At 43.1% G+C, this 12,479-nt stretch overlaps 1 protein-coding gene across 1 annotated transcript in view; it reads left to right on the top strand.

The window, feature by feature from the left end:
• DACT2 (dishevelled binding antagonist of beta catenin 2) overlaps window positions 1–11,825 on the top strand; it is a 76,730-nt gene extending 64,905 nt beyond the window's left edge. Inside the window, exon 4 of the mRNA XM_069234966.1 lies at window positions 8,361–11,825. Within this exon, the coding sequence (XP_069091067.1) occupies window positions 8,361–10,168 (1,808 nt within the window). The 3' untranslated portion in view covers window positions 10,169–11,825. The remainder of the gene's footprint in view (window positions 1–8,360) is intronic.
• The last annotated feature ends 654 nt before the right edge of the window (window positions 11,826–12,479 follow it).

The raw sequence follows: 12,479 nt of genomic DNA, 5'->3' as shown, positions 1-12,479 counted from the left end.
TCCCATTTTCATGCAACTGTGTCAAAACTGAGAGAGCACATCCATCCCTCTCACAGCAAAACAAAGAAAAGCATTTGTTATAATTAGGCATTGCCAGAGCTGGGGCTCAGCATAAGATTCCTCTAAGCTCCGTGAAGGCAGCTATGCAGTTTTCATCCAATGGTACCGGAATGGATACATCTTTGACTATCAGACTCTTCTGTATAGGTTTCCAATTCGGCTGTATCTGACGTTCCCAATATAATTTAATTCAATTCCAATTTCAGTCTGGGACATTCACTGATCTGTCTCTCTTCAGAGTCTCTTCTGTTCTAGCAATACCGTTTGTCATATCTGTTGCACCTTCAGGACTCAAGTTGTTTAACCAATCACTTAGCTGCTGCACAGTGAAACCTCACAAGATTATATTGTTATTCTGGGGTACTTCTGCTCTTAGCGGTTCTACATTCTGTCATTTCAGAGTATTAAAGGTTGACATGTTCTCTGGAGTGTTGAATGGTACTCTTCCTTGTGGAGTGCTGCAAATCACGTTTGGGATCTGATCTTGTCTGGCCACAATAAAGGGTGGGGTTCCCTGAGGAAACCTTGCATTTGTCTAACTTATCATCTGGTTTGGATCTGCAATTCGTGTAGGGGTTAACGGTCTAACAAGAGAAGCTGTTCTCTCCATCTCTGAGTTATTAGAATATACTGATCGCTGCATATTAATTGGTGGTATCACACCAGAAGTAACTAGTGTATCAGGTACAGTTTTGACATTTATTGAGAGGGCATTGCTTCCAGACGTGTCTGGAGCATACAAAGGAACAGCAGGACACATAGTCAAGGGAACTGTTAATGCATCTGGACCCATATGATTTGTCTAATTTTGAAAAATTGCCATTCCTACACTCTGTCCTTTTAAGACAGTACTGAAACTTTGTCCTGGTTGACTCTGGGTGACGTTTGGCATTGACTGAACTGGACTAAACTTTGGCACAGGTTGATTTGAGGTACAGTTTTGCATGGGCAGATTCACATAAGGTGACTGGACTCTCTGGGTCACATTAGAATCCGGTACAGGCTGAACTGCATTAAAACTCTGAATGGGTTGACTTGCTACATAAATATGTGTCACTGAACTCTGAACAGGTTGACTCGCTACAGGACTTTTTGTCACTGAACTTGCAGGGGTTCTTGGCACTATCTGATTTGGGGTCTGTGGAACTGGAGCAGTTGGTACATTCAAGGTTACATTTCGTGCTGCTTCACTACTTGCTCCGACCTCACTGAGTGGTACGGATGTGGAAGATTCATCAGGATCTGGTTTATAAACTCATCAACTGAATTACTCTGATATATCACTGTCCCTTTATCCACAGTTTATGTTGCTTGTTCTGCCTTTCCTGTCTTTTACTTAGCCTTTGGTTTAGTGCTTTCATCATCTTAATTTGAAATAGTAGGATACATTCTGACATCTTCAATCACATTTGCTCTTCACATTTTCTGCTCTTCATCCCATCTAGCCTCTGCAAGTATCTTTATTGCTTTCTGAATTATGTTCTCATTCTTGTTTGTCAATCTCTCTCATGCTATGAGTTCCCAAATACTAAGAACTTCAAATTGTATGAGTCTTGGAGGCGCTCATCTCATACAATAAGGGGCTCAAATTGTTTAAAATCCTTAGATTATATGTTCCATAATAGGGAACTGCTAAAGCTCCTTTTTTCTCAGCAATCTTGCATCACTTTTCAAGCCACAAACATGCATGAAATCCTTTTACAGACAATACATAACGACCTGGAGTTCATTCGGGTGATGCCTCTACACCATCTCTTTTAAATAAATACATCTCCCCTTAACAAACTCTTTGAAAATGACATTTTTCAAAGCTTTAATCAAATTCAGTTAATCTCAATAACCTTTCGATTGAATCAGGAAGTAACTTCAATCCTACAATAATTTTCTTTCAATGCTCTCAACCAGTAGCAATTCAACATTGTCCACCAATACCAGCTCAGCTTCACATTAACTGACCTATACAAGCGTGGCACATAATGATGTCACACTCATTTCCTTCAGCAATGCAGTCACTTCACAGTTGTCTCTCACACAATCGCTTGCACACACCTAACGCAAAATATTGCAAGCAAAAGCCAACAACCTTCCTGCACACTACAGGTTAGGAACTCAAACACTTGAAAGCTGTATGGAAATACACTTACCGCCTGTAGCTGTCACTATTACACAGAAAGTAAAACTTGGTCAGAAATTCTCACTACATTTGATACAGATCCCCCATTTGCACTAAGAATTCACTTAATACCAACCAAAACTCGCACTCACTCAAGAACCATTGGCACTGTCAGTGACTTCTCATGACAAGTACCTCGCTGCAGACAATAAATTAACCAAGTGTCTTCTACACTTGTGCGTTATCCCGGGATCTTAGGACACGTTTGACCTGTCAACAGAAACAACAACTGCAGACATTTGTTAGCAAAAAGTGCCACAATCAAATGGGTACGACGACTCAGCAAAACACTTCAGAACGTCACACTTTATAGCAATCATCAGACCAAAAGCAATTGTATGAAAGTGCCTTCTTTTCTGGCATGGTTACCCCCATTTTGTGCCTGTTGTCAGTGAGTTTGACTGTGTTCACTGGGATCCTGCTAACCAGGACCCCAGTGATTATGCTCTCTCCTCCAAATTTGGTTGATAATAACCTTTTCTTCCCACAATTGGCATATTGGTCCCCTCTCTCCCCATGTAAGTCCCTAATATATGGTACCTAGATACAGGGGGCATTGGGGTTCAGGGGCTACCTAGGGGTTGCATCCGTTATCCTGCCACTTATAGGGAGCCCATGCAAAGGGTTCTGCAGACCTGCCAATGCAGCCTGCGTGAAACGGGTGCATGTACCAGTTTTCCCTACAGGCCACTACACCAGGTCACCATAAGTCACCCCTATGGTAGGCCCTCTCAGGCCAGAGGGCAGGGTGAAGGTACCTGTGTGTAAGGGCACCCCTGCACTACCAGAGGTGCCCCCACAAACTCCAGATCCATTTTCCTGGACTTTGTGAGTGGGGTATGCCATTTTACGCATGTACTGGACATAGGTTACTCCTATGTCCAGCTACACAATGGTACCTCCGAAACTGGGCATGTTTGGTGTCAAACATGTTGGAATCTTACCCCAATACTGTTGCAAGTATTGGAAGTATGATTCCATGCGCTTTGGGGGCTTCTTAGAGGACCCCCATCATTGCTACCACCTGTCTTACAGGGTTTTCCAGGCAGCCCAACTGCTACCACCCCTTAGACAGGTTTCTGCCCTCCTGCTGCTTGATCTGATCAAGCCCAGGAAGGCAGAACAAATGATTTCCTTTGGGAGAGGGAGGTAACACCCTCTCCCTTTGGAAATAGGTGTGACTGGCTTGGGAGGGGTAGCCTCCCCAAGCCACTGATTTTCTTTGAAGGGCACATTTGGTGCCCTCCATGTATAAACCTGTCCACACTGGTTCAGAGCTCCTCCAGAGAGTACCTGTGTTCTTCCGTCTTGTTTCTAAGGTTGGCAGGGAACTCTAAGAGCATCTGAGTGGCCAGGCCAGGCAGGTGATGTCAGAGTCCCCTCCTGATAGGTGCTTACCTGGTGAGGTGACCAATCCCCCTTTCAGGGCTATTTAGGGGCCCTCTCTTGTGTGGGTCCTCAGATTCAGCTTGCAAGATTCCAGCAGGACTCCTTCACTTCAACTTCTGGCATTCGGAACTGCGACTGGAACCTCCAGGACACGGCAAGCTGCTTCTAAGAAGAAATGGCTCTTCAGCAACATTGTTTCCAGGGCTCCTGCCAGCTTTGCAACAATTTCCTCACCGTGCATCCTCAGAAGACCAACTCTTCTGCCTGAACAAGAAGAAGAAAGAATCTTCCTTGGATTGAAGGAGTCACTCCCCTGCAACCACACGCACCGATGACAAGCAACGACCAGCTGCGTGGATCCTCTCTCCTGCTGAGCTGCGTGGATCCTGCATCACAGGTCGTGGTCCGTAGTAGTCCTCTTGGTCCTCTCTGCCAGCTGTCCATCTTAGGTGGAAGTAAACCTTTGCCTTCCCACGCAGGACAGTACCCCTGTGCACTGTGTCTCTTGCAGCTGACAAGGCTTGTTTGCATCTCCTCCAAAGGATCCTCAGGCGACATGTAGCTCCAGCCCCCAGCACTTCATCCTGCAAAGCACAGCCCCCTGCGTGGATCTCATGCGGTGTGGGATCCTCTTTTGTAGTGTTGCATGGGCTCGTTCTGCGACTCCTGTGTCCCGTCCTGTGGGTGCTGCCTCTGCTCTTGTGGACTCTCTGCAACACTGAGGGTCCCCTGTGACTCGCCTTCCTGGGTTGAGTCCTCCTGGGCCTTGCTGGTCCCCAGCAGCACCTCTTTTCCACTAATTACGAGTTTGCCTTTGTTAAGGCTTGTTGGTGGAAATCCTGCACCGACACCCATCTGCAATCTTCCTTCCAGTGTGGGACATCTTCTGCATCCATCAGAAACTCTTCACTTGTTCCAGCGCTACAGTTCTGACCTGTTCTTCATCTCCGTCGACCAACTCCTGCATCCACAGCTGGGTGGGTAGTACCTCCTACTCCACCTGGACTCCACTGTGTCTCTTGGACTTGGTCACCTCTCTCCACAGGTCTTCTTTGTTCAGGAATCCACCACTGGTTTTCTTGCAGTCCTTTATGGGTCCTTTTTTTTCTTCTTTTCCTCCTTTTGGGTGGTTTGGAGAAAATCCAGTGATTTAGTCCTGCATTCCTGGTCGCTGAGGGGGTACTGTGTTACTTACCTCTGTGGTTTTCTAGTTCTCCCAGTTCCCCTCTACCCATTTTACTTACCTAGGTGGGGTAGCTTGTTCGCATTCCATTATTTTAGTATGTGGTTTGTGCTCCCCATAGGGTCGCTGTTGGTTATTGCTATTTGTGCTGTTTTCTAACCTTTTTTTATTTTTTATTTTATTGCTAGTGTATATATTTAGTGTGTTACTTACCTCCTAAGGGTGGGTCACCTGTCCAGTATTTTGTGGTGATTTGTGCCAGAAATAAAGTACCTTTTTTTGTACACTGAGTGTTTTCTTTCATGTGTGTAAGTGCTGTGTGACTACAGTGGTATTACATGAACTTTGCATGTCTCCTAGATAGGCATTGGCTGCTCAGCCACAGTTACCTTTAGAGAGCCTGGCTTCTAGACACTGCCTACACTACCTGGTATAAGGTGTAAGTAACTTGAGTACCCGCCACACAGCAGGCCAGCATCCTACTGCAATGCAAGCTTGAAACCTTATTATTACTCACTCCTCTGTCTCTTGTAGGCACAACACTGGAATTTCATCAGTCTTTGGAATGGACCATGTCCAGGGGACAGAATTCGGTGTGAAAAATGTTTGGGGTGGGCAATTGCATGGGACCAATCCTGTCTCCCTAGCACTTCACTTGAATGGTTCTCCCTCCTTGTGGGACAAACCATCCCCTGCTACCAGATCTGCTGGAGCATTTTTATCCTTCACAGGAATCAATGCTCATCGAGGTTGACAGATCTTTGGACCCTGCATAGGAATGTTAACACCATACAATACAATTTCAATACAAACCCATTAAGTACTCAGTATAACCAATGTGGTCATACAAGGAAAACTCCAGTCAGGAATAAAGTTAGGTTATTTATTACAAACTCAAGATCAAAGTCATGTAGACAATGTGCAAGAGGAAGTTAAAAATATACAGAATATCCAAGGGTTGTCCAAGGCATTGAAATAAGTTCAGGTGTACTAACATTATTAGAACTAGACACTCAACAAATACAATACAGAACATTAATAAAATGATCTGGTGGACAGAAAACAAATGTTGCTCAGTTTTGACAAGCATCAAGACAATTTCAAATCAGCAGAGTTCAATTTAGCTGGGCACAGGGAAAGCCCTACAGTTAACCAAATCAGGGAAAAACTTGTGGGGGGGAACACGTGTAGGTAAAAGACAAAAAGAAGAAAAAGGGCAAAAAGAATTTGGGAAAAGGTCATTTCAGGCAAAAGTGACTAAGTAAGGTGGGCAAAAGATAGGTAAAAAGGGAAAGTGTCAATATGTCAGAAGCTCGACCAGGCGTCTTCTCGAGGGGTTTGGAAGAAAATCTCTAATTATCAGCAGGGGCTTCAAAGGGGTAAAGGCAGATAGGAAAGTACCTCTCCAGGGGGCTCAGCATTCAGGATCCAGATAAAGAACCTCAGATTCTCACCCTCAAGAATTCTGAAAAGATCTCTGGCCAAAGACCAACTGGTCATCGATATATCAAAGTTCATACATCAATCTGATTTGTTCAGGACAACAGTTCTTTTGACGTTAAAAGGGCATCATCCAATAGAAATCTATCACACAAGTCCAAGTTGAAACACTTTTTTCCCAGGTCTGTCATGAGAACAGCATCCATCTATGTAGCTCTGCACATGATTGAAACAGGCGTTTAAATTGCTAGTCCACAGTCCAGTATGTTCTACATCCAAGGTAAAATTTGTGCAACTCACTGAGTGAAACAGTAGAAATCTATTGCCAAACCTATCTTTTCATGGGAACGAAGTCTGAATGGAAAGTTCAAGTTAATGAAATGGCTTGACATTTTCTACACAGTCACGAAATACAGGGCCTGGCAGGCCTCCCTCAAGCTAATGAAAGTGAGCTTATACAGCACAATATTACATCAATTAAATCACATTTCTATATGCAAACTAAAAAACTATAAATTCTGGTTTAATAATTCTTCATTAACTTTCATTACAATAGCTTTAAACGGAATGACTGTCAATATATTTAATTCAGTTTAATGTACAACTGCATTTCTCTAATTTTGCACGTATATTAAAAGCATTTATCATTATAAATTCAATATTGTTTCAATGCATAGTATTAACCAGAGTCTAAATTACATCATATCAGTTTAATTCTTCAAACATTTCATTAAACTTCAAAACCACATAGGTTGAAGTCTACAGTCTAAACAAATGCACATTTAAGATGTAGGGTATCATTCTACAGTCTAAGCATTATTACTTTAGTTAACATAATGCATACACTGTCACATATAAATGACTTCTGTGACATGAGGGACAGCACTGAAGTTTCTGCTACATCCGAGTCATTGACATGTCTCTCCAGGAGGGCAAATGGTTTTCTGGAAGGATGGTCTTTGTGTGTAATCATAAATGGACACTGGAAACTTTGAGCAACCAAAGTGGCAACTTGCTTAAGTTGTACTTGGCCATCAGTGACAGGACATGCGATGTAACCATTAAATCAGATTTAATGCACTGAATTATTTTGATATCTTGAAGTACCCATCTCAGTAGTCCCAATCAGAAGTTAGCAGGATTGAAGTGTCAGCCTGTAATTGTGCTTGCTACTGGGTCTATCATCCTCTCCTGCAGTGAAAACCACCATTTTACTGTCAGAACCTGTAAAACACAGATTCTGCTTTGTAATATATTGCACCCTACCTTAGGGCTCAAGAGGCCTGTTGTAGGGGTGAAAGGTTTGGGCTTTGCCATTTCCTTAAATAGCAGACTCAAGTTAGCAGTTAAAACTTTCCTACTGGTCTGCAGTGGCAGTCAGGGAGACAAGTTTTTTACCTTGCTGTACTCGTGGTGGCACAATTACTGCTGCAGTGCACCAGTGACAGTTTAACTTACATCCCTAGTATGTTAAGCTTTGTCAGTTGGGCATGAGCCAATCAACCATGTGCCTTTTTAAGGGTTAGAGTACGCACACCGAGTCCTGATAAGCAGGACTCATGGCATTTCAAAGCCATTACACCAGTGCCTAGTAGTCGAAATGGGGTCAGAAAGTACAGTCAAACATGCAAAAAGCCTGTTTCATCACAGACCAATAGCAAGGTTAAAAGGATAGGGTTATGCGGTGGGGGATTGAATCTCAATCACTGCTTTTTTCAGAAGTAAACTCAGTGTTTTTCCCACCATCACTTTTTTATGAGGTCATTCGAGGCATTCAGTACATTTTGTGTGAACATTTTTGAATTTTTTTTTATGAGCCTCTTCTCAACATCACCTATTCGTGCTGACCTTTCTGGTGATTCTTTCAGCAGAGGAATGCTTGACTTGTATATTGTGTTTCTTATTACTGTAACCTTCAGTCGTTTGTTTTGTATATTAAGGATGTCAATACCTTTACATAGCTTATATATATATAAAAATGCAATGGTTTATTTATAGTGTAAAGTATTATTGTTAGTTCATTATGAGTTAATAAAAAAAGTCTTTCTATGGAACTTGCTTTATTAATTTTGCCCTTTGTGTCTTAATATAACCTCATCTTTTAATCCTCAATAGGTGACCCGGAGAGCATAATAGCAATGCACCCCGCATTTATCAAGACTGTGGACCTGAAATCCGTGTCCTCCTTGTGTCGTGGAAGCGACATTCAGCACCACTTCATGGACTCAAAATACGAGAAAGATTTAATTTCTAAAATGAGTAGTGAGGTTTATCCTTACCCAAGTCCACTTCATGCTGTGGCACTTCAAAGCCCTCTCTTTTCCTTGATTGGAGAATCCCAGTATACTGATGACATTGCTGAGTTCAGGCGGTCTGCTCACTCCAGCACACTCAAGGTAAATGTAACACTTCAGGCAAGGCCTCTCAATGAAACCAGGCCTGGCGGTTACATCAAAAAACTTGTGCAACTACGCAGGTGCAAAGACACCAGCAATCAAGCAAATGCCCGCAGCTGTGGTCTGGACAGGAGCCAACCACCTGAGCGAAACCAAATACTTCCTATACAACCCACCATCAATATGATGAAGACGGACAGCTGCTGTCAGTTGGAGAAACAAAGAGGGTCTTGTGAAGGACTCAAGGCAATTTACAATAATTTAAGACAAGAGAGGGTTGATGAGGAATTTGAAAATCAGCCAGAGCTTCCAACGTGCACTGGCAGTGAAAAGCCCTTCAGTCTCCCCGCTGCACATTCAAACGCTATGAATAACTTTTTTCGTGGAAGGTCAAAAATAAGTGGTTTTCTGCTGAGGGAGGCCAGAGGGCATTGTTCTGAGCTAAGTTCCTCCTCTAGTTTACAGACTTGTTCAGAGAAGTCCAGTCATGACCCATCACCTTCACCAGCCAAATTGATTTTAACCAGTAGGGTCAACAAAAAACACAGCATCTTAAAGCCTGCAAAGGCTGTTCAAGAACCTCCAGCACAAACTGAATTTGTACAACCACAGTTTATGCCTGCAGAATCCCATAATCTAAAAGTGAGGGTTTCAAGCTCTAAAACAAAAGCAGTGAAGGTGAAACGAAGAAACAGTGAGAAGTTGCTGAGACCTGGAAAACATTTGCCTGGTCTTGAAAGGCCAAAGGGACTCAAATCAGTAACCAAGCTTGCAGCTGCAGAGTGGACACATGCTAGTAGACATCATGGTGGTAAAAGCCTGGTCAGAAGACCCACGTATATGGGTGATATATCAGCAAAGTCTTGTTCAGAGTCCGGTTTGTTACCTGTACAGTTAAGAATGCCCTATGAAATTCCTAAAGCTGAAGTCTATAGAGCATCAGTTAATGAAATACACTTGCTTGAACCCGCACACATTGTTAATACTACAAAGAGAAAGCAGCGCAACTGGCAGTCCACATTTGAAATATCAACAAGAGCCCATTTTGCCAACATTCAGGATGGCTTTGCGGCTGGTGTAGGGCCACCAAAGCAGCCTACCAGGAGAGCTGGTGTCCTTCACACAGTACGCTTGAGGGCAAGATCAAGACTACCTCATCCTGGTGTCTACGCAAAAAGTGAGTCTGAATATTCAGCTGACTGTGCCTCCTTATTCCACTCTACCATTTTCGAGACCAGTGAAGATGAGGACAGTAACTACACCTCAAACCGGTTTGGGGACAGTGAGTCGAGTCAGAGTGAGTCTGATGTAGTCAGTAGTGGTAGCAGCCTCACTCTTGACTACGATGACATTAATGAGGCTGGGTTGGTTTGGGCTGAGGCACCTGCAAGATTGCCAGCAGTTGCCCAGCGTACCACCAGGCCTCTACCAGAACCAAAGATCTATCGCATCAAAGCTTCAAAAGCTCTAAAGAAAAAGATTAGGAGATTTCAGCCTGCATCTTTTAAAGTTATGACAATGGTATAAACATTGGCTAGTGGCTGTGTAGCGAGATGGAGACTGAAAGAAAGATTGAGGAGCTGTTTTCCTAATAACAATGGGAGACATCATGCTGGCTTTGGTTTAGCAAAACAAAAGGACCTCCAACAGTTCACATATTTGAATGCACTGGAAGTGACCCCAAGTATTTACCAAGGGCCCTTTCTTTTGTTAATAACTGCAAACACGTGTTTGATTGTATACTGTAAGGTCTGTCTTTCTGTTTTAGTTTCACATCAGTGTAAATGTCATATAAAACAATGTGCTAATAAATATCTTAACATTCGTTTGAGAAGATTTATTAGGATTTTAATGTCTGGCTGTGCTGGTTCCGTATGTTATTTTGGCATTATTGGAAACATGCACCAGGTTATTAATAAAAATACCTACACATTTTTGGTAGCAACACTACTTCCAAAGTACTTGTTTAAAACGTCAGTGAGGTGATTACAGAACCGAAGCCTTTTCAAGCAAATGTTCTTTAGGCTCGTAAGATAAAACATGCATTTTTAGTATACTAAACGACCTTCAAGTTACTTAACTATAGCACATTAGCTACCTTGGGCTGGGTCACGCTCTTTGGTAGCAATGCTGTTTATACGTTTTCATTTTCAAACTGAGTTGCGGGAAAGTGGACTTCAGTGATTGCTGATGTGAACCCTGGGTTGTCCAGTTAGCTTGACAATCCCAGAGAGCTGTAAAAGAGAATCTTTACGTTAGTAGCATATTTTAAGGCAAGAGAGAAACAGTTGAGGATTTTTCAGTTGAATTTTAAGTAGTCGGAACTCACCTCAGCAGTGTTGGGGCATGAGAATTTACAGAAAAAAAACATTTGGTCATTGTTACATCACCCACCTTTAATAAATGGATTTTTCACCTACCTTTAATTGAAGGGTTTCTCTTATGTTCAAGCGTATGCTGGGCCACATCAGGGGTGTTACTTAGGCCTTTGTGGACACACCCTCCAGTAGGCCGCAACTCTTCAAAGAGCCACCATTCACCACAAAGTCCATGAATATCTGTGAGATCTAGGAAACCTCAGGGGCCCCTCATCACATTCTGCATTAGCGGTAGGGGTGTGGGGGGCATTTAGCGATATGCTACTGGTCCACATGTTGAGTTTAGGTACATCTGGGAAGCTTGAGAGGTATTGTCAGTAAGCTAAAGGGGATTTTATATAAACCAGAATCGTTGCTGGACCCACAGTCTCCCCAAGTCCTAAATTGTCAATAAAGGATAGGAGCTGTGCTGACAAACAGTGTGTTTTGGTAAACATGGCAATAATATAAGGGGGGATAGAGTAAATTGTGTCCATGGATGCCAAACGTGTGCCATCAAAGATTGAGAGAGATGAAATAAAGTAACTGGCGAACAGGAAAATGTATTTGTCTCAGTTCAAACAAGAATACAAATATCAGAACTCACTCGTTGGGCGTCTTGATAGAGGATGTTCTTGGGGGACTTTAAAAATGCATCCAAGAACTCTGAGGAAAGAACAAAAAAGGGAGACTGTAGGAAAGTACCATCTTGCCTGGCATGTTACCCCCATTTTTCACTGTATATATGTTGTTTTAGTTGTATGTGTCACTGGGACCCTGCCAGCCAGGGCCCCAGTGCTCATAAGTGTGCCTGAATGTATTACCTGTGTTATGACTAACTGTCTCACTGAGGCTCTGCTAACCAGAACCTCAGTGGTTATGCTCTCTCATTTCTTTCAAATTGTCACTAACAGGCTAGTGACCAATTTTACCAATTTACATTGGCTTACTGGAACACCCTTATAATTCCCTAGTATATGGTACTGAGGTACCCAGGGTATTGGGGTTCCAGGAGATCCCTATGGGCTGCAGCATTTCTTTTGCCACCCATAGGGAGCTCTGACAATTCTTACACAGGCCTGCCACTGCAGCCTAAGTGAAATAATGTCCACGTTATTTCACAGCCATTTTACACTGCACTTAAGTAACTTATAAGTCACCTATATGTCTAACCTTTACCTGGTAAAGGTTAGGTGCAAAGTTACTTAGTGTGAGGGCACCCTGGCACTAGGCCCCCACATTGTTCAGGGCCAATTCCCCGGACTTTGTGAGTGCGGGGACACCATTACACGCGTGCACCACTTATAGGTCACTACCTATATGTAGCTTCACAATGGTAACTCCGAATATGGCCATGTAACATATCTATGATCATGGAATTGCCCCCTCTATGCCATCCTGGCATAGTTGGCACAATCCCATGATCCCAGTGGTCTGTAGCACAGACCCTGGTACTGCCAAACTGCCTTTCCTGGGGTTTC

This window comes from Pleurodeles waltl, chromosome 5, assembly GCF_031143425.1.
Source record: "Pleurodeles waltl isolate 20211129_DDA chromosome 5, aPleWal1.hap1.20221129, whole genome shotgun sequence".
NCBI classification, from domain to species: domain Eukaryota; kingdom Metazoa; phylum Chordata; class Amphibia; order Caudata; family Salamandridae; genus Pleurodeles; species Pleurodeles waltl.
The sequence above is the reverse complement of the archived record's forward strand: the minus strand, read 5'-3'. Positions and strand labels throughout refer to the sequence as shown.